The 20,477-nt window shown below is 43.7% G+C and overlaps 1 protein-coding gene across 4 annotated transcripts in view; it reads right to left on the bottom strand.

Moving 5' to 3' along the window:
- Positions 1–19,920, bottom strand: part of PMM1 (phosphomannomutase 1) — a 173,618-nt gene extending 153,698 nt beyond the window's left edge. The window contains exons 1-3 of one of the 4 annotated variants that reach the window (XM_073592740.1): positions 19,760–19,908; positions 14,593–14,701; positions 7,793–7,916 (exon numbers count right to left, since the gene is read on the bottom strand). In XM_073592740.1, coding sequence (XP_073448841.1) covers positions 7,793–7,801 — 9 coding nt within the window. In that variant the 5' untranslated portion in view covers positions 7,802–7,916; positions 14,593–14,701; positions 19,760–19,908. Of the gene's footprint in view, positions 1–7,792; positions 8,545–14,592; positions 14,702–19,759 lie in introns of those variants that run through there. The other 3 variants (XM_073592741.1, XM_073592739.1, XM_073592742.1) reach the window with 3 other exon arrangements.
- Positions 19,921–20,477: the final 557 nt, after the last annotated feature.

Below are 20,477 nucleotides of genomic sequence, written 5' to 3'. Positions count from 1 at the left end.
ACCACATTACTGCTCTCCTTGGGGCACCCAAAGGTGTCGCAGGCACCTAAAGTGTTCAGGTTTTGCTTGAAGGTGGCAACCCTAGTGCTGGAGGAGGAAGACACGGATGACAGTCGGGGATGATCGGTGCAGCGGGGGACAGCTGTGAGCACCGATCGCTCTGCATGGCTTTTCAGTTGAAAAATAAAAGGAGGGAGAGAAGGAGAAGCAGATGATGAAAAGCATGCAGGGAGATCGGTGCTCACAGCTGTCCCCGCTGCACCGATCATCCCCGACTGTCACAGGACTTCCATGTGTGGAGAAGTGACAGGGGGCCCTGAGCGTGCTCTGCTTTTACCCAGAATGCGATCTGCCTCTCCTGTGCACGCTCTGGCTAAAGGGAGTGCAGAGGTGGGCGGGGAGTATGCTGGTGTCACGACTGCCCACCAAGCCCAGGATAACAGTCCCACCCACAGAATCCGGAGTTTTTGGGGGCTCCAAATAGAGAAAGGGGAGATATTTGAAAGGTAAGGATACATGCAGGAGGCATGTATATCCTTATAGTTCAGCAATATGGCAGTACTATGATTGATGAGAGTTGGTTTACATCCACTTTAACCACTTGCCGACCGCCGCACGACTATATACGTCGGCAGAATGGCACGGGCAGGCAAAAGGACTTACATGTACGTCCTTGCCTGCCCGCGGGTGGGGGGTCCGATCGGACCCCCCCCCGGTGCCAGCGGCGGTCGGCAAATCTCCCCCGGCGATCGGAGGTGAGGGGGAGGCCATCCATTCGTGGCCCCCCCCTCGCGATCGCTCTCAGCCAATGGGATCATTTCCCTGCCTCTGTATTGTACACAGAGGCAGAGGAAATGATGTCATCTCTCCTCGGCTCGGTATTTTCCGTTCCGGGCCGAGGAGAGAAGACTGCAATGTGAGTGCACAACACACACACACACAGTAGAACATGCCAGGCACACAAAACACCCCGATCCCCCCCCCGATCGCCCCCCGATCCCCCCCCAATCACCCCCCCCCCCTGTCACAAACTGACACCAGCAGGTTTTTTTTTTTTTTTCTGATTACTGTATTGGTGTCAGTTTGTGACATTTACAGTGTTAGGACAGTTAGTATTACCCCCCTTTAGGTCTAGGGTACCCCCCTAACCCCCCCTAATAAAGTTTTAACCCCTTGATCACCCCCTGTCACCAGTGTCGCTAAGCGATCATTTTTCTGATCGCTGTATTAGTGTCGCTGGTGACGCTAGTTAGTGAGGTAAATATTTAGGTTCGCCGTCAGCGTTTTATAGCGACAGGGACCCCCAAATACTACCTAATAAATGTTTTAACCCCTTGATTGCCCCCTAGTTAACCCTTTCACCACTGATCACTGTATAACCGTTACGGGTGACGCTGGTTAGTTTGTTTATTTTTTATAGTGTCAGGGCACCCGCCGAATAAAGATTTAGCCCCCTGATCGCCCGGCGGTGATATGCGTCGCCCCAGGCAGCGTCAGATTAGCGCCAGTACCGCTAACACCCACGCACGCAGCATACGCCTCCCTTAGTGGTATAGTATCTGATCGCATCAATATCTGATCTGATCAGATCTATACTAGCGTCCCCAGCAGTTTAGGGTTCCCAAAAACACAGTGTTAGCGGGATCAGCCCAGATACCTGCTAGCACCTGCGTTTTGCCCCTCCGCCCGGCTTGGCCCAGCCCACCCAAGTGCAGTATCGATCGATCACGGTCACTTACAAAACACTAAACGCATAACTGCAGCGTTCGCAGAGTCAGGCCTGATCCCTGTGATCGCTAACAGTTTTTTTGGTAGCGTTTTGGTGAAATGGCAAGCACCAGCCCCAGGCAGCGTCAGGTTAGTGCCAGTAGCGCTAACACCCACGCACGCACCGTACACCTCCCTTAGTGGTATAGTATCTGAACGCATCAATATCTGATCCGATCAGATCTATACTAGCGTCCCCAACAGTTTAGGATTCCCAAAAACGCAGTGTTAGCGGGATCAGCCCAGATACCTGCTAGCACCTGCGTTTTGCCCCTCCGCCCGGCCCAGCCCAGCCCACCCAAGTGCAGTATCGATCGATCACTGTCACTTACAAAACACTAAACGCATAACTGCAGCGTTCGCAGAGTCAGGCCTGATCCCTGCGATCGCTAACAGTTTTTTTGGTAGCGTTTTGGTGAACTGGCAAGCACCAGCCCCAGGCAGCGTCAGGTTAGTGCCAGTAGCGCTAACACCCACGCACGCACCGTACACCTCCCTTAGTGGTATAGTATCTGAACGAATCAATATCTGATCCGATCAGATCTATACTGGCATCCCCAGCAGTTTAGGGTTCCCAAAAACGCAGTGTTAGTGGGATCAGCCCAGATACCTGCTAGCACCTGCGTTTTGCCCCTCCGCCCGGCCCAGCCCAGCCCACCCAAGTGCAGTATCGATCGATCACTGTCACTTACAAAACACTAAACGCATAACTGCAGCGTTCGCAGAGTCAGGCCTGATCCCTGCGATCGTTAACAGTTTTTTTGGTAGCGTTTTGGTGAACTGGCAAGCGCCAGCGGCCTAGTACACCCCGGTCATAGTCAAACCAGCACTGCAGTAACACTTGGTGACGTGGCGAGTCCCATAAGTGCAGTTCAAGCTGGTGAGGTGGCAAGCACAAGTAGTGTCCCGCTGCCACAAAGAAGACAAACACAGGCCCGTCGTGCCCATAATGCCCTTCCTGCTGCATTCGCCAATCCTAATTGGGAACCCACCGCTTCTGCAGCGCCCGTACTTCCCCCATTCACATCCCCAACCAAATGCAGTCGGCTGCATGAGAGGCATTTTCTTTATGTCCTCCCGAGTACCCCTACCCAACGAACCCCCCCAAAAAAGATGTTGTGTCTGCAGCAAGCGCGGATATAGGCGTGACACCCGCTATTATTGTCCCTCCTGTCCTGACAATCCTGGTCTTTGCATTGGTGAATGTTTTGAATGCTACCATTCACTAGCTGAGTATTAGCGTAGGGTACAGCATTGCACAGACTAGGACACACTTTCACAGGGTCTCCCAAGATGCCATCGCATTTTGAGAGACCCGAACCTGGAACCGGTTACAGTTATAAAAGTTACAGTTACAAAAAAAGTGTAAAAAAAAAAAAAAAAAACACAAACAAAAATATAAAATAAAAAGTAATAGTTGTAGTTTTATTGTTCTCTCTCTATTCTCTCTCTCTCTATTCTCTCTATTGTTCTGCTCTTTTTTACTGTATTCTATTCTGCAATGTTTTATTGTTATTATGTTTTATCATGTTTGCTTTTCAGGTATGCAATTTTTTATACTTTACCATTTACTGTGCTTTATTGTTAGCCATATTTTTGTCTTCAGGTACAGCATTCACGACTTTGAGTGGTTATACCAAAATGATGCTTGCAGGTTTAGGTATCATCTTGGTATCATTCTTTTCAGCCAGCGGTCGGCTTTCATGTAAAAGCAATCCTAGCGGCTAATTAGCCTCTAGACTGCTTTTACAAGCAGTGGGAGAGAATGCCCCCCCCCCCCCCATCGTCTTCTGTGTTTTTCTCTGGCTCTCCTGTCTCAACAGGGAACCTGAGAATGCAGCCGGTGATTCAGCCAGCTGACCATAGAGCTGATCAGAGACCAGAGTGGCTCCAAACATCTCTATGGCCTAAGAAACCGAAAGCTACGAGCATTTTATGACTTAGATTTCGCCGGATGTAAATAGCGCCATTGGGAAATTGGGGAAGCATTTTATCACACCGATCTTGGTGTGGTCAGATGCTTTGAGGGCAGAGGAGAAATCTAGGGTCTAATAGACCCCAATTTTTTCAAAAAAGAGTACCTGTCACTACCTATTGCTATCATAGGGGATATTTACATTCCCTGAGATAACAGTAAAAATGATTAAAAAAAAAAAAAATGAAAGGAACAGTTTTAAAATAAGATAAAAAAGCAAAAAAATAATAAAGAAAAAAAAAAAAAAAAAAAAAAAGCACCCCTGTCCCCCCTGCTCTCGCGCTAAGGCGAACGCAAGCGTCGGTCTGGCGTCAAATGTAAACAGCAATTGCACCATGCATGTGAGGTATCACCGCGACGGTTAGATCGAGGGCAGTAATTTTAGCAGTAGACCTCCTCTGTAAATCTAAAGTGGTAACCTGTAAAGGCTTTTAAAGGCTTTTAAAAATGTATTTATTTTGTTGCCACTGCACGTTTGTGCGCAATTGTAAAGCATGTCATGTTTGGTATCCATGTACTCGGCCTAAGATCATCTTTTTTATTTCATCAAACATTTGGGCAATATAGTGTGTTTTAGTGCATTAAAATGTAAAAAAGTGTGTTTTTTCCCCAAAAAATGCGTTTGAAAAATCGCTGCGCAAATACTGTGTGAAAAAAAAAAATTAAACACCCACCATTTTAATCTGTAGGGCATTTGCTTTAAAAAAATATATAATGTGTGGGGGTTCAAAGTAATTTTCTTGCAAAAAAAAATAATTTTTTCATGTAATCAAAAAGTGTCAGAAAGGGCATTGTCTTCAAGTGGTTAGAAGAGTGGGTGATGTGTGACATAAGCTTCTAAATGTTGTGCATAAAATGCCAGGACAGTTCAAACCCCCCCCAAATGACCCCATTTTGGAAAGTAGACACCCCAAGCTATTTGCTGAGAGGCATGTCGAGTCCATGGAATATTTTATATTGTGACACAAGTTGCGGGAAAGAGACAAATTTTTTTTTTTTTTTTTTTTTTTTGCACAAAGTTGTCACTAAATTATATATTGCTCAAACATGCCATGGGAATATGTGAAATTACACCCCAAAATACATTCTGCTGCTTCTCCTGAGTACGGGGATACCACATGTGTGAGACTTTTTGGGAGCCTAGCCGCGTATGGGACCCCGAAAACCAAGCACCGCCTTCAGGCTTTCTAAGGGCGTAAATTTTTGATTTCACTCTTCACTGCCTATCACAGTCTCGGAGGCCATGGAATGCCCAGGTGGCACAAACCCCCCCCAAATGACCCCATTTAGGAAAGTAGACACCCAAAGCTATTTGCTGAGCGGTATAGTGAGTATTTTGCAGACCTCACTTTTTGTCACAAAGTTTTGAAAATTAAAAAAAGAAAAAAAAAATTTTTTTTTTTGTCTTTCTTCATTTTCAAAAACAAATGAGAGCTGCAAAATACTCACCATGCCTCTCAGCAAATAGCTTGGGGTGTCTACTTTCCAAAATGGGGTCATTTGGGGGGGGTTTGTGCCACCTGGGCATTCCATGACCTCCGAAACTGTGATAGGCAGTGAAGAGTGAAATCAAAAATGTACACCCTTAGAAATCCTGAAGGCGGTGATTGGTTTTCGGGGTCCCGTACGCGGCTAGGCTCCTAAAAAGTCCCACACATGTGGTATCCCCATACTCAGGAGAAGCAGCAGAATGTATTTTGGGGTGCAATTCCACATATGCCCATGACCTGTGTGAGCAATATATCATTTAGTGACAACTTTGTGCAAAAAAAAAAAAATAAATAAATAAATTGTCACTTTCCCGCAACTTGTGTCAAAATATAAAATATTCCATGGACTCAACATGCCTCTCAGCAAATAGCTTGGGGTGTCTACTTTCCAAAATGGGGTCATTTGGGGGGGGTTTGTGCCATCTGGGCATTTTATGGCCTTCAAAACTGTGATAGGTAGTGAGGAGTAAAATCAAAAATGTACGCCCTTAGAAATCCTGAAGGCGGTGATTGGTTTTCGGGGCCCCGTATGCGGCTAGGCTCCCAAAAAGTCCCACACATGTGGTATCCCCATACTCAGGAGAAGCAGCTAAATGTATTTTGGGGTGCAATTCCACATATGCCCATGGCCTGTGTGAGCAATATATCATTTAGTGACAACTTTTTGTAATTTTTTTTTTTTTTTTTGTCATTATTCAATCACTTGGGACAAAAAAAATGAATATTCAATGGGCTCAACATGCCTATCAGCAATTTCCTTGGGGTGTCTACTTTCCAAAATGGGGTCATTTGTGGGGGTTTTGTACTGCCCTGCCATTTTAGCACCTCAAGAAACGACATAGGCAGTCATAAATTAAAGGCTGTGTAAATTCCAGAAAATGTACCCTAGATTGTAGGCGCTATAACTTTTGCGCAAACCAATAAATATACACTTATTGACATTTTTTTTACCAAAGACATGTGGCCAAATACATTTTGGCCTAAATGTATGACTAAAATTGAGTTTATTGGATTTTTTTTAGAACAAAAAGTAGAAAATATCATTTTTTTTCAAAATTTTCGGTCTTTTTCCGTGTATAGCGCAAAAAATAAAAACGGCAGAGGTGATCAAATACCATCAAAAGAAAGCTCTATTTGTGGGAAGAAAAGGACGCAAATTTCGTTTGGTTACAGCATTGCATGACCGCGCAATTAGCAGTTAAAGCGACGCAGTGCCAATTTGTAAAAAGTGCTCTGGTCAGGAAGGGGGTAAATCCTTCCGGGGCTGAAGTGGTTAAGGAACAGGCCAAAATATTGTAATTAAAACAAATAGTTGTGAGCCTGTTTTAAACCTTTGATTGCCACGACCAGGGTTTTTTTTTCAGGAGGAACACAGTTTCAGCACCTCCAGCTGGATGTATGTAATAGCAAGGGGTATGGGGTGAGCAGGAGGGTCTATTGATGCCGGCTGCGGCAGGCTATATTGTCACTGGTGGGATCAGTTTTTTGTGTGAGGGTCTACAGTTGCTGGTGGAGGATAATTGTTGTTGGGGGGTCTTATGTTGCTGGTAGCAATCCACTGTTGAGGGAGAGGTTGTTGCTGGTTGCTGGAGGGACTATTGATGCTGGCTGCTGGGAGATCTGTTGCTGGGGTGGATCTTTTGTTGTGGGTGGTCCATTGTTGAGTGCGGACTATTGTTGCTGGGGTGGGATCTATTGTTGTTGGGATGGAGTCCACTGTTGCTGGGGGAGTCTATTGTGTGGGAAATCTATTTTTGCTGGGGGGTTTATTGTTGATGGCTGCTGGAGATTTTACTGCTTTTTTTTGTTATCATTAACAAATTGCATATGAATTACTTAGCACCACAAAATTATACTTGGTTTTGTATGCTCTAAAAGGGGCGGTACTGGGAGGTGGGTAGGGGTTGGAACCAAGGGATGGTGCTCAGAGGTGGGTAGGGCCACTCAGAATGGGGGAGTTTCTGCACCTATTTTCTGGGAAAAAAAGCCCTAGCTGTTCTGTCCACCAAATGTTTATTCTGATTATTTGTAACCTGTGTTGTTAAAATTACATGTAAAGTGTGTAATTTACATAAGACAATCATAAGTGGTGTGCAGGCTCCATCTAGCGTTCCTTTTTGGTATTGCTGCAGTTATTCTGTTTATTTGATTTACTGTGTAGTTAAGGAAGTTGTTAGTACGCAAGGAATTCTGGGTAGAATCTTCACAGGAAGTGATACTCAGGAAGCAACACATGTATTTCTCAATCTATCGCCATCACCCCTTAGAGAACTTAAAAATTTCAGCCGGCTTGTTCTAATAAAACTGAGATCAAAGAAATATGGTATCTGAAGTTTATGGGACAAGAAGGTTTAGCTATCTGCCCTAGAGACAGAACACTGACCATGACACACTACATACATCACTGGCCATATTGGAGGAGAAACAGCTATGATTAATTAAACACGTCCTGGAAAGTCCAAGTTAAAGCAGATATAAACTCTAACTGAATAAAATGTAGTTTGCTAAAGCACTGTGTATCATAAACAATTGCCTTTATTTAAAATAAAATACTTTTTACCTTTATCATCCTTTTTCAATCTCAGTTCTGCTGATCTCCTGTAGCCTCTTTGCAGCCCTTTCTCTTCTACATGCATGTACCTCAGAAAAACGACAGAATGACAGAGTGACAGAATGTTGTCACTCTATAGCAGAAACACGTTTGAACAAAAACCTTTATAGTATGATGACCAATGATTATTTTAAAGAAGAAATCCAGGAAATAAATCTGCTGAGTTACAAATAGGTAAATCTCAGGAGGCGTAAGCCATCCCCTGGATCAGTGCCTGTTATTTTGATTTTCATTCAGCACCGGTAGTATAACGTTTGCCATATTTTCAGCACTGCAGAAGCAGATCTGTGACTCTCCTACACAGCAGCCTTTTCCTGTCTGCCCCTCCTCTCCATTCAAAGAAAGCTGTGTGTTTTTTTTAGAATGGGTTCCTTTGGGCTCCACCCAAAGCTTTGGGTTCAAGGACCAAGACCAAACATATTAAAGCGGAGTTCAACCCATTTTTTTTTCTCTTTGGCTGTGCTGCATGCCCTTAGCTCCTAGTTTTCACAATGGCCTTTTTTTCCCTGCTGTTAAATACCTGTTTTTTGGATGTTAACATTACCTCCTCCTTGCGATTGCCTAGGGGATTGCATCACTAGGCGATTCGCAAGTGTTCCTGGGATAGCGGCGTCATGTATCCCATGACTCCTTGCTAATCGCCTACTGCTGAAATCTCGCATATGCAGGGAGAGTAGCTGTCAGAATTCATCGGTGATGTCGGGAGTGGGCGGGACCGAGCAGCTATCGAACACCAGCCAATAGGATGGGGTCAGGGAGGGCCGCACCGTGTATGCGGCTCCGCCCCCTTTCTTAAGAAGCCCAATAATTGGCTGGTGTTTGATAGCTGCTTGGTCCCGCCCACCCCCGACATCACCAATGAATTCTGACAGCTCCTCTCTCTCCCTGAACACATTTCAAGTCTGCTCAATTTTATACGGTCTCAGAGCAGGCTACACATTATCACTATATCAAGTATATATATATATATATATATATATATATATATATATATATATATATATATATATATATATATATATATATATATACACACACATACACATACACACATACATATATACACATATATATATATATATATATACACACACATATATACACACACACACACACACAGTATCTCACAAAAGTGAGTACACCCCTCACATTTTTGTAAATATTTTATTATATCTTTTCATGTGACAACACTGAAGAAATGACACTTTGATACAATGTAGTGGGTGTACAGCTTATATAACAGTATAAATTTGCTGTCCCCTCAAAATAACTGAGCACACAGCCATTAATGTCTAAACTGCTGGCAACAAAAGTGAGTACACTGCTAAGTGAAAATGTCCGAATTGGACCCAAAGTGTCAATATTTTGTGTGGCCACCATTATTTTCCAGCACTGCATTAACCCTCTTGGGCATGGAATTCACCAGAACTTCGCAGGTTGCCACTGGAGTCCTCTTCCACTCCTCCATGATGACATCACGGAGCTGGTGCATGTTAGAGACCTTGCACTTCTCCACCTTCTGTTTGAGGATGCCCCACAGATGCTCAATAGGGTTTAGGTTTGGAGCCATGCTTGGCCAGTCCATCACCCTTACCCTCAGCTTCTTTAGCAAGGCAGTGGTGGTCTTGGAGGCTTGTTTGGGGGTTATGTTGGAATACTGCCCAGTCCCTGAAGGGAGGGGATCATGCTCTGCTTCAGTATGTCACAGTACATGTTGGCATTCATGGTTCCCTCAATGAACTGTAGCTCCCCAGTATAATTTTATCAGACCACAGGACATGGTTCCAGTAATCCATGTCCTTAGTCTGCTTGTCTTCAGCAAACTGAAGAAAGCGGGCTTTCTTGTGCATCATCCTTCTGGGACGACAGCCATGCAGACCAATTTAATGCAGTGTGCGCATATGGTCTGAGCACTGACAGGCTGACCCCCACCCCTTCAACCTCGGCAGCAATGCTGGCAGCACTCATGCGTCTATTTCCCAAAAGATAACCTCTGGATGTGATGCAGAGCATGTGCACTCAACTTCTTTGGTCGACCGTGGTGAGGCCTGTTCTGAGCGAAACCTGTCCTGTTAAACCATTGTATGGTCCTGACCACCGTGCTGCAGCTCAGTTTCATGGTCTTGGCGATCTTCTTATAGCCTAGGCCATCTTTATGTAGAAAAAGAATTCTTTTTATCAGATCCTCAGAGAGTTCTTTACCATGAGGTGCCATGTTGAACTTCCGATGACCAGTATGAGAGAGGGAGAGCAATAACACCAAATTTAAGACACCTATTCCCCATTCACACCTGAGACCTTGTAACACTAACGAGTCACATGACACCAGGGAGGGAAAATGGCTAATTGGGCCCAATTTGCACATTTTCACTTTGGGGTGTACTCACTTTTGTTGCAGTGGTTTAGACATTAATGGCTGTGTGTTGAGTTATTTTTAGGGGACAGCAAATTTACACTGTTATACAAGCTGTACACTCTGTCAGGTCACCTGAGGCTAGGTGACAGATGCACATTGTTGGAATCAGGAGTTTACCGCAAGGTAGTGGACCCTACGGTTGACTGCTGCGGACGGGAGTCAGGGTGGTAAGGAAGGTAGGGCCGCTGGAACATCAACACGGATCCCACTGGAGTTAGAGCGTACGATTCCCTAGGGCGCGGAGTCTAAGAGCCAGCAGGTGTTCACCAGGGCCTCTAGTGGTGAGGATGGACTGGGCTGCAACTGGCTCCAGGTCGCGACCCCCAGGGTCCCCTAGCTCACGCCCACAGTAGGCAACAGAAGGATAGGGATAGTAAGGGATTAAGCCAAGGTCGGGGCCACAAGCAGACAAGGACAACATAGTACACGCCAAAGGTTCAGGGTCACAGGCAAACAGGGATAGTTGAGAACACGCCAAGGTCGGTAACAGAAACAAACGTAGAGCACACGGCAAGCAGGAAACAGGAAGCCAAACACACAAAGTTGATCAGCAGGGCTGGCCTTCAGTGCACAGGTTAATATAGAGTTCTCTGATAGGAGCTGGGGTGGAGCTATGCTTAGAGGAGAGATTATAAAAGCAGTCAGGTGAGGGTGGCTGGTCTCTGACAGACAAACTCTGTTGCATAACCATGACACACTCACTACTTTACATTGTAGCAAAGTGTAATTTTTTCCGTTTTGTCACATGAAAATATATAATAAAATATTTACAAAAATGTGAGGGGTGTACTCGCTTTTGTGAGATACTGTATATATATATATATATATATATATATATATATATATATATATATATATATATATATATATATATATATATATATATATATATATATATATATACACATACATACATACATACATACATACATACATACATACATATATATACATACACACCCACACCGTTTTTATCGGCGTATAACACGCACTTTTTTCCCCTTAAAATCAGGGGGAAATAGCGGGTGCGCGTTATACGCCGATGCCCGCTGACTGTGAGCGGAGGACCGATCGCCACCGACATTCATACATAGCCGAGTGTACTCGGCTAGGTCCGGCTAGCTCCGTTCATAGTCACGCCCAGTCCCGCCCTAAGATGGACATAACACAGGGACTGGGCGTGACTGTGAGCAGAGCTAGCCGAACCTAGCCGAGTACACTCGGCTATGTATGAATGTCGGTGGCGCTCGGCTCTGCCCACAGGGCTCCGAAAAGAGCTGAAAGCAGCCGAGAGTCTCGGCGGCGCCATATTTAAAAACGGCAGTGTCACTGGGCAAGGCTGCAGATGACAAGGCTGCAAATGACACAAGGCTGCAGATGACACACCAAGGCTGCAAATGACACACCAAGGCTGCAAATGACACACCAAGGCTGCAAATGGACACTGATAAGGCTGCATTGATGGCAATATAAATGTAAGTTTTTTTTTCCTTAAAAAGTTTTTTTCCTTAAAATTCCCTCCTAAACTTGGGGTGCGTGTTATACGCCGGTGCGTGTTATACGCCGATAAATACGATATATATATATATATATATATATATATATATATATATATATATATATATATATATATATATATATATATATTTGATATAGTGGTAATGTGTAGTAATATGGCATTACTGAGCATGTGCGAGATTTGGTGTTGGTGGTGCATGATGGGTAGACTGCTGCACAGAAATCCAGGAAATTAACACGAGAGGGCATCAGATGCCCACAACTAAAATGGAACCTGCCTGCTTCCGAGATCAGTAAGTAACTAACTACCGTATTTTCCGGCGTATAAGACGACCTTTTATACTTAAAAATATCCCCCAAAAATCGGGGGTCGTCTTAATACGCCGGTATTAAAGGCCACCCGCTGGATATCAGCCTGCTGGATGCGCGGTAATACTGTATGTAGCTTCGGCTGAGCCAATCACGGTAAGTGATGTATTCTATTATCGAATACAAAGCCTGCTCGGATTGGCAGAGGCTGTAACATCATCAGCCCGTGCCTCTGACTTTCCAAGCCAATCCGAGCAGGCTTTGTATTCATTAATAGAATACAGCGGTCGCCGTGATTGGCTCAGCGCGGTATACTGTATGTATACTGTATACAGCATGTTATGGAACCATCTCGTTTGGACAAAATCATGCTTGTTCCTGTCAGCGGTTGTACCGGCTACCCCTTGGCTCCTCTTCCTTCCACGGCCATCTCGCCATCCACCACCGAAGCTTTGGTTTGAAGCACCTGACCCTCCATCTGGCTCTGCACATATTGGTTCTCCCCCTACAGTGGATTTTGCCGGGCACATTTGGTATTTACCACCGCAGCATTGCTTAACAAAGCTGGTGATCAAGTTGTACAAACTTATTATTGCTGTTTCAGTATGTTACCAAAGCTACTAGACAGACTAGTCAGAAGGGGGTCGTCTTATATAGCGAGTATATACCAAAACCAACCTTTTAGCTGGAAAATTAGGGGGTCATCTTATCCGCCCAGTTGCCTTATACGCCGGCAAATCCAGTATTTTTTGTAAAGAACGTAAAAGCGCAAAAAGTGTGACATGTTAGAAATGTTCATTTACAGGTTGAAACATTTACAGAGCAGTCTTTAGAAAAAAAAAAATGTTTGGGGGACTGGAACTCCGCTTTAAGAACTGAGAATACAAAAGTGTGGGTGAGAAACCCAAGTGATAAGCTGCCAGCCTGTGCCTTACAGTATAAATTGCTGCCAACACATTTCTGCATTATAAAGGACATCTTTTGTTGGGTATCTGAAAAGACTGCAAATTTAAAGTGGCAATAAACCCAAAACCAAAAATTTAATATATTGTAGCTTACCAATCATTAGATGTGGTGGCTGCATTCATTTTCTTTTTTCTTTTTTTTTTCCCTGGGTTTTAGCTGGTAATTGGTTCAATAACACACCTCCTGTATTATGCCCTGTACACACGACCGGTTTTCCCATTGGAATAAACTCTGAAGGTTTTTCTGACGGAATTCCGCTGAAACTGTCTTGTGTAAACATGATCACACCAATGTCTGACCGTCAAGAACGCGGTGACGTACAACACGTACAACGGGACTAGAAAAAGGAAGTTCAATAGCCAGTAGCCAATAGTTTCCATCTTGTACTTGCTTCAGAGCATGCGTCGTTTTTGGTACGTCGGAACAGCATACAGACGAGCGGTTTTCCCAATAGGAATTGGTTCAGTCGGAAATATTTAGAACATGTTCTCTTTCTAGGTCCGTCAGAATTTTCGATGTAAAAAGTCCGATGAGGCATACAAATGATCGGAATATACTATGAAAACCTCCCGTCGGACTTTTTCTGTCGGAAAATAAATAAAAGCTCATACTTGTAAGCACCCCTGTCTTTATTTGTCTCAACCACCCAACTGCTACATCTGCAGAACAGCTTGTTCTGTTGAAAAACAACATACATACCAGCTAGATCACCAGGTGAAAATAAAATAAAGCCTAAAAAACAAAATGAATGCAGCCACTGCATTAAAGACTTGGTAAGCTGCAGTATAATAAAGGTTTGCTTTTGGGTTTATTACCGCTTTAAGTAGATGTAAACTCAATTACTAAAGTCTTATATCAGCTTTAACATTTTCTTGTGTGCATAAACCCGAACAATTAGCTCTTCTAATAGGTGAATGTACCAGATTTAAATGGGCCAATCTGGAGCCATGAAAACCACCAGAATGCTCTCTGCATCAATCCTTTAAGGCAACGGAGGTAACAACTACAGATGATGAACATAGATCAGAATGTACTGATCTCACAAACCTACCATTTACCTAACATATTATAGCAGTTCGAAATATTGTGGGTGGATAACATCCTGTGCTCTCTACCTCTGCTGACTGTTATCAGATAGCATTGTTCTCTGCGTTCTCTAAACTACAGAACACCAACTCTATATGTTTTGGAAAGGTGTTTCCTAGTCCTAATATGCTTCCTGTCTTAGCGTACCAATGCTACTTCTGTAATAATACAGTATAGTGAGTGACCATTGTCACGCCAGGTCAGAAAACTGCGCTAGTGGCATAATCACTGTGTCAAAAAAAGGATAAAAAGCCTAGAAGAAAAGAAAATGGCAGCTACCACATTAAAAAGGACTCGCAAGCTGCAAAATATAATTTTTTTGGGATCATTTCATGAAGGTCCTTGTTCTGGCCTTTACTTTTATAGGATGAAAACTGTCTCCAGACTGTTCCCCTGTGTTGTCACCATTCCAATGCAGGCTACATGCAGACGTGGCGAAACAAATTGAAAATACCTGGTCCACCGTAGTCACTATTAGGTTCAGAGAAATGATGTGCAGCTGTCGTTGGAGTGAATGCATGTAGACATTAAGTTGATGAAGAGGCTGCAGCAGATCAGCAGTACTAATGTTAAAAAAGGACAAAATGGGATTTTCTGAAAAAGTTAAAAACACATGGCAATGGTTTATGATACACAGTGCTTTGCAAAGTCATTCAGTCATGGGTTCTCAACCTGTGGCCCTCCAACTATTATGAAACTACAAGTCCCATCATGCCTCTGCTTTTGGGAGTCATGCTTTTAACTGTCAGCCTTGCAATGACTTATGGGACTTGTAGTTCCACAACAGCTGGAGGGCCACAGGTTAAGCACCCATCAGGATTCTGCTTTAAAAGTAGATCTAAAGCCATTTAGAAAAGTTTAAGCTGAACTCCAGGAAACCTAAAACACCGCAAGGATTAACCACTCGTTTATGATCAGGGGCCTTGGTACTCTTACTACTCAATCCTCCACTCCTGCAGCCTCCTCTGTGCTGCTAGACTGGTCCCCGCAGACTCTTCTCCCTTATGCTCTGGCAGTCTAGGGTTCTCTGACATCCTCAAGACCGATGCTGTGACCATAGCCCTACATTGAGCATGAAGATGCAGAGAGCAGTCCACCAATACAGCATGGAGCACAGGATCGGTTATGTAAAACTGCTCTTTTGTTCCCCTAGACCAGTGGTTCTCAACCTGGGGGTCGGGACCCCCTCGGGGGGTCGAATGACAATTTGCCAGGGGCCCCCGAATCCTGGGCTGTTCCCGAAGCCTTTGCTGCTCTCCCAGCCGCCCAGTAGGGCTGTTCCTGGAGCCTGCGGCCGCCCACTCGGCCTCTTCGCAGCCACTCATTCAGTTTACGGCATGGTTGGGGGACAGAGACTAGAGGTCCGCTGACTGGTGAGGAATGTGAAGTGGAAGGGGCTGGAGGAGACCCCATCTCCTGATTTCGGCATAGGTGTCACTGCTATGAGACACCACAAAGTCGGAAACACAGTGAGTAACAATACCTATGATTATAGTTGCCATTAAAAGTCCCCACTACAGTTCTCAAATCAGCAGATTACCTTGATCAAGAGCACCTAAGTTGGCTGATCAGAACTTTGCCACTCATCCCAACTCCCTGCCAGCACTGCCACTCATCCCATCCCCACCAAGGAGTAAGAGAAGGAATAAAAATAGAGAATACATGGAAGGGAGAGGAAAAGAGGGAGAAGAACAAAGAAAAAGGGAGAGAAAGAATTAGAGGAAAAAAAAAACAAAAAAAGATGGCTAGAGAGGGATGGAGAAAAAAAAACAAGAAATTAGGATAGAGAGAAATAAAAGGAGAACAAAGAGTGGTACATCCTAAAATGTACCATAAGGGGTTTTAATACTGTACGAGTGGAAGGGACTCAGGGAGTGCTAAATGTCCGTGGGATAGGGGCGCAAATTACTTGTCTTGCCTTGGGTGCTAAAAACCCACGCTACCAAAATAATTTTACTGTTAGGGGCCCCCACAACTTGGGAAATTTTACCAAGGAGTCACAACACTAGGGAGGTTGAGAACCACTGCCCTAGACATAAACAAGCAGCTAACCACCACAGTGAGGGCACAGCCCCAGTCCAATGCAGGAATTTTAGGTTTCCTGGAGTTCAGCTTTTAACCTCCCTGGCAGTATGATTATTTCAGATTTTAGGTGCTGAAAGCGGTACCATTATTTTGCATGGAAATTTGGCGTTTTATATTGTAGGCCTGTAATTCTTAGGAATAATTCACTTAAATCTGTCCAAACCAGAGTCTAGTAGACATCCCGGGTATGATAAAAGTTTGAAAAAACGAAATCATAAATTATAGTATAATAAATAATTATACCAAATAATAATAAAAATTATTCAATAATGTAATCAAAAACACTGAAATTTGCTCAGTTGCAGAATTGTCGCTGTCATTACTTTTCTGTGTTTGATGACGGATCTCCCCACAAATCACTATCACTCAATTCTGCGAGTGATTCTAATTTATTATCGCTGTTTTATAGCTGGTCTAAAACCACTTTTGATGTAAAGGGACGGTTTTGGTTGCTATGGACAATCTCCAGTTTCCAGGCAGGAAGAACAGTTTTTATAATATAAAACTGCATGCAGGGCACTGGAGAAACCACTAGGGACAAAAGGGATGTGAAATAAATTCATACAGTAATATACTGTATGTATTGTGTGTGTTTCACTTTTTGAATTTGGCGGCGTTCTCCTTCCCCGTGCGTCGCAACGCTCGCAGGGAACGGAGCCCGGCTCCGTGATGAATCAAGCGGAGGACAAGCCGCTCACACTGCAGGTAGACATTGCAGGATCCAGGGGACAAGGTAAGTAAGCTCTTCCTGGATCCTGCGATGCGATCCCGAGTCTGGCTCGGGGTTACCGCTTTTGGTACTGAAATTCCACCCCGAGCCAGACTCAGAAATACCGCCAGGGAGGTTAAAACCCTGTCAGTTTTCTAAGCCATCTAAGCCCTGTTGGGAACAACACAATTTCACTTCAATTCCTACTATGTATTCACAACAGAAAATAGAAAATACAAAGTGAGGGAAATGCCTCCAAGAAGTTTTTTCAGACACAAGAGTTCCCAGTGGAACATTAACCCTTCATTTTTGTTGCAAAATGGTTTTCCATCAAAGAAATAGTGGTCATAAGGCCAAATCAAGGAAGTAAATCCCCCCCCAACGGTAACACAGACAGCAATGAAAACCCGAAAGGGGTTCTAAAGCCTCACCACTATCTAAATATGAAGAAAAAAAAAGTTTTGGTTTCAGTGACATTAAATTCTGGTTTAAAAAAAAATAAGAATTATTTTTCCATTAAAAGTAAATAGGGATGCCCGAGTAGCCCTACTTCACCAGCCAAATTCTGGCCTTTGCTCCCATCAACAGAATATAGCCTAGGTTTGGAACAAGTCCTCATTCCCATTTCAAGCTCTTAAAAGAGAAATTTAGGTTTCAGAAAAAAAAAAAAAAAATTATACTCGCCTAGGTGGATGCAGCATCGATCTGATTCTGCATCTGTCCCCGATCATTCACCGACTCTCTGCTCTACCCTTCTAGTGCTCACTGGAGTGCTGAGCTGTGTAGAGGGCAGGAGCGGCTCGCTGAAAGGCTAATTCAGCTGCCTGTCCTGGCATGTGGGTGGATCCCGACTGTAAAGTCGGGATCTTTCCCAAGCCTGGACTGGCTGTGTAATATCAGCTGACAACAGACTTTAGCCCACTGTTGGCTGAAAACGGGTCACAGGAGTGCAGAACAAACTGCACGCCTGTGACTTACAGGAGAAGTACAGCCAAACTAGCTTTGGCCATACTTCTCCTCTAAGGTTTATTTGAAATTGAAGTTAGTTAATGAGAAAATGTCATGCGTTTTCAATTAATCGCAACCCATATTTTGTAAAGCATGGGAACCATGGCTTAACTATGCGCTGTCTTCTTTAAATGCTTCCAGTTTGGGAGCTTTGTAAACTTTTTGTCCTATATAACTAACCTAACCCGAGTCTATGGGGGGACAAACCCTCACTCCCTTTTCCCCCCACCCGCCTTCCCCTCCCCTCTCTCTTTTTTCACTTTCTATCTTTCGGTAGTTCTTTCCCTTCATGCAAATCCCAGGGTTCACCATCCTATCGGTATGCACTCGGGCACTACTAGTACGCACTTTTGGGTGCAATCTGCCTTATTGACTATATTTTGAAGACTGTGTATGTTATGTCTTCTGCCTTAAAGCTGAGTTCCACCCATAAGGGGAAACCCCCTCCTTGTTTGCTCCCCCCCCCCCGCTGCCTTTGGGGGGGAGCGGATACCTGTCAAAACCAGGTGCCCGCCCCCACTTCCGGGTAAGATTGTCACGCAACGATCACGGTGACCATTCAGAAAAGTGCAGCGTGACTCGCGCATGTACAGTAGGCTTAATTTCCATTTTCCCTTAGTGTAGATGCTGGCGTCTGCACCCACCCCTGATGGTCGAATAGCTTGGGGTGCTGACATCTTGGGATACCTGGACAGGTAAGTGTCCTTATATTAAAAGCCAGCAGATACAATATTTGTAGCTGCTGACTTTGAATTTTTTTAAATAGACTGGAACTCTGCTTTAAGGCCTTGCATGGGTGTTTTGTTTAGCATAGTTCCTTGAAATGGACGAAATATATTGAGACAAAAAAAAATAATAATAATAAATACAATATGTATTCTTCACTCAAAAAAATACCTTCTATTTCTCTCAACCTCCTCGAAATCTCCTATTTTTTTGCAACTATGATCAGACCTCCTGTTAGAGGGGGGCTACGTTTGTTCTGCATGGTCCCCCCTGTATGTAGGAACATAGCCACCATCTCTAACTTACTCTGAGATGGCCTAGGGACTATGGGATTTGTAGTGTGCATACAGCTGTACACATGACTGCAACCAACATGTAATGCTAGTTCCAAATAAATGAAAGTGAGGGGGAAATGGAGAGGACTGGGATCTCACAGAAAATGTTACAAAGAGGCAGATAAACAGTTTTATAAAAAATAGATTAAAGGGCTATTAAGGCTTAATGTACACGAGACGTTTTTACAAACCTCTCCTGAACGATTTAACTTGACAGATAGTAACCCACGTTTAAAATGTCCGTTTTGCCGCGTTTGCATGCCACGTTTGGAAAAAAAAAAATTGTTTTTTTTTCAAAATAGCCAAAAATGAAAAACGCCTGTAAATAAAACGCGAGTTACCGCGTTTAGCGTCGGAAACTTTGACATTAAACTAACCTGTTTACATGTACACATAAGAGAACATTGAATGAGTTCAGGGGCAGCTGAAATAAGCAGCCAACTGCCTCTGAATGTCTGTTTACCAGCAGCCGTGTACATGAGGCCTAAGTAGTGTATAGATTATATTTGGAGAATACAGATATTTAGTGTCACTTCAAAGATATGTGTGCCTTAAAAGCCTGTGTTTACTCTATTTTCAGGGTAACAATTAAATCATAATCACTTGCAAACAATGATCTGATACTTCTACAGACTGAGTTTGCATTTAAAGTTTATGCATGATGCTTTAACCTTGAATGTAAATTCGTATAGTAAACACATCTATGATAATGAAAAAATAAAATGTTCAATGTAATGTTAAGCAGAGATTCCACATACCTGTCTTGCAGGTGTTAACGTTCCATCCACATCAAAAAGACACAATGTGTCCCTGTGCTTTGGGAAGTGTGTCTCTGCCATTGCTTCTCCATCTGCAGAGGCTGCTGTGTGTGCAATGAATGGAAGAAGGGAGTGTAGGGGGCTGGTTCAGGGGGGAGGGAGGTGTGTTGGACTCACTGGCCAATTCTGGCACTCCCTTGTGGTCAGCTGGTAGTGACAAACAAGGTGCTGGTTACGTATCATGGTTCTCTTCCTCCAGCATGTCACAATAACACACAAGCCAATTAGGTTAAAGTTCACTCTGTGGAAAAGACTGTGACCTCACACCTACTGCCAAACACATTAAACTGAGCAGCCTGTCTGATGTGATACTGACAAATACACAAGCCAGGCACCACTTTATTGAAGATTCGGATACAAAACTAAGCATTAAAGATCAGATCAACTAATTCAAACATTTAATGCTACGTGAAAAGTTTTTATTTTACTCCTGCAAGAATGCTTGTTCAGTATATTAAAATGTAGCTGTTAAAGTGTTAGTTAAATGATAAATTACATTTTATGAAGAAGTAAGCTGTAAGAACTGGCTCACACTATTGAGCAATATACTGTATGTGCGTGTGTCTTGATATACAAGCGATGTCTTGATATACAAGCGATGTCTTGATATACAAATAGCGTCGACTCACAACTGAGAATAAAAGAGAAGAGAGGCGCC

The sequence above is a fragment of the Aquarana catesbeiana genome, linkage group LG07 (genome assembly GCF_042186555.1).
Source record: "Aquarana catesbeiana isolate 2022-GZ linkage group LG07, ASM4218655v1, whole genome shotgun sequence".
NCBI classification, from domain to species: Eukaryota; Metazoa; Chordata; class Amphibia; order Anura; family Ranidae; genus Aquarana; species Aquarana catesbeiana.
The sequence above is the reverse complement of the archived record's forward strand: the minus strand, read 5'-3'. Positions and strand labels throughout refer to the sequence as shown.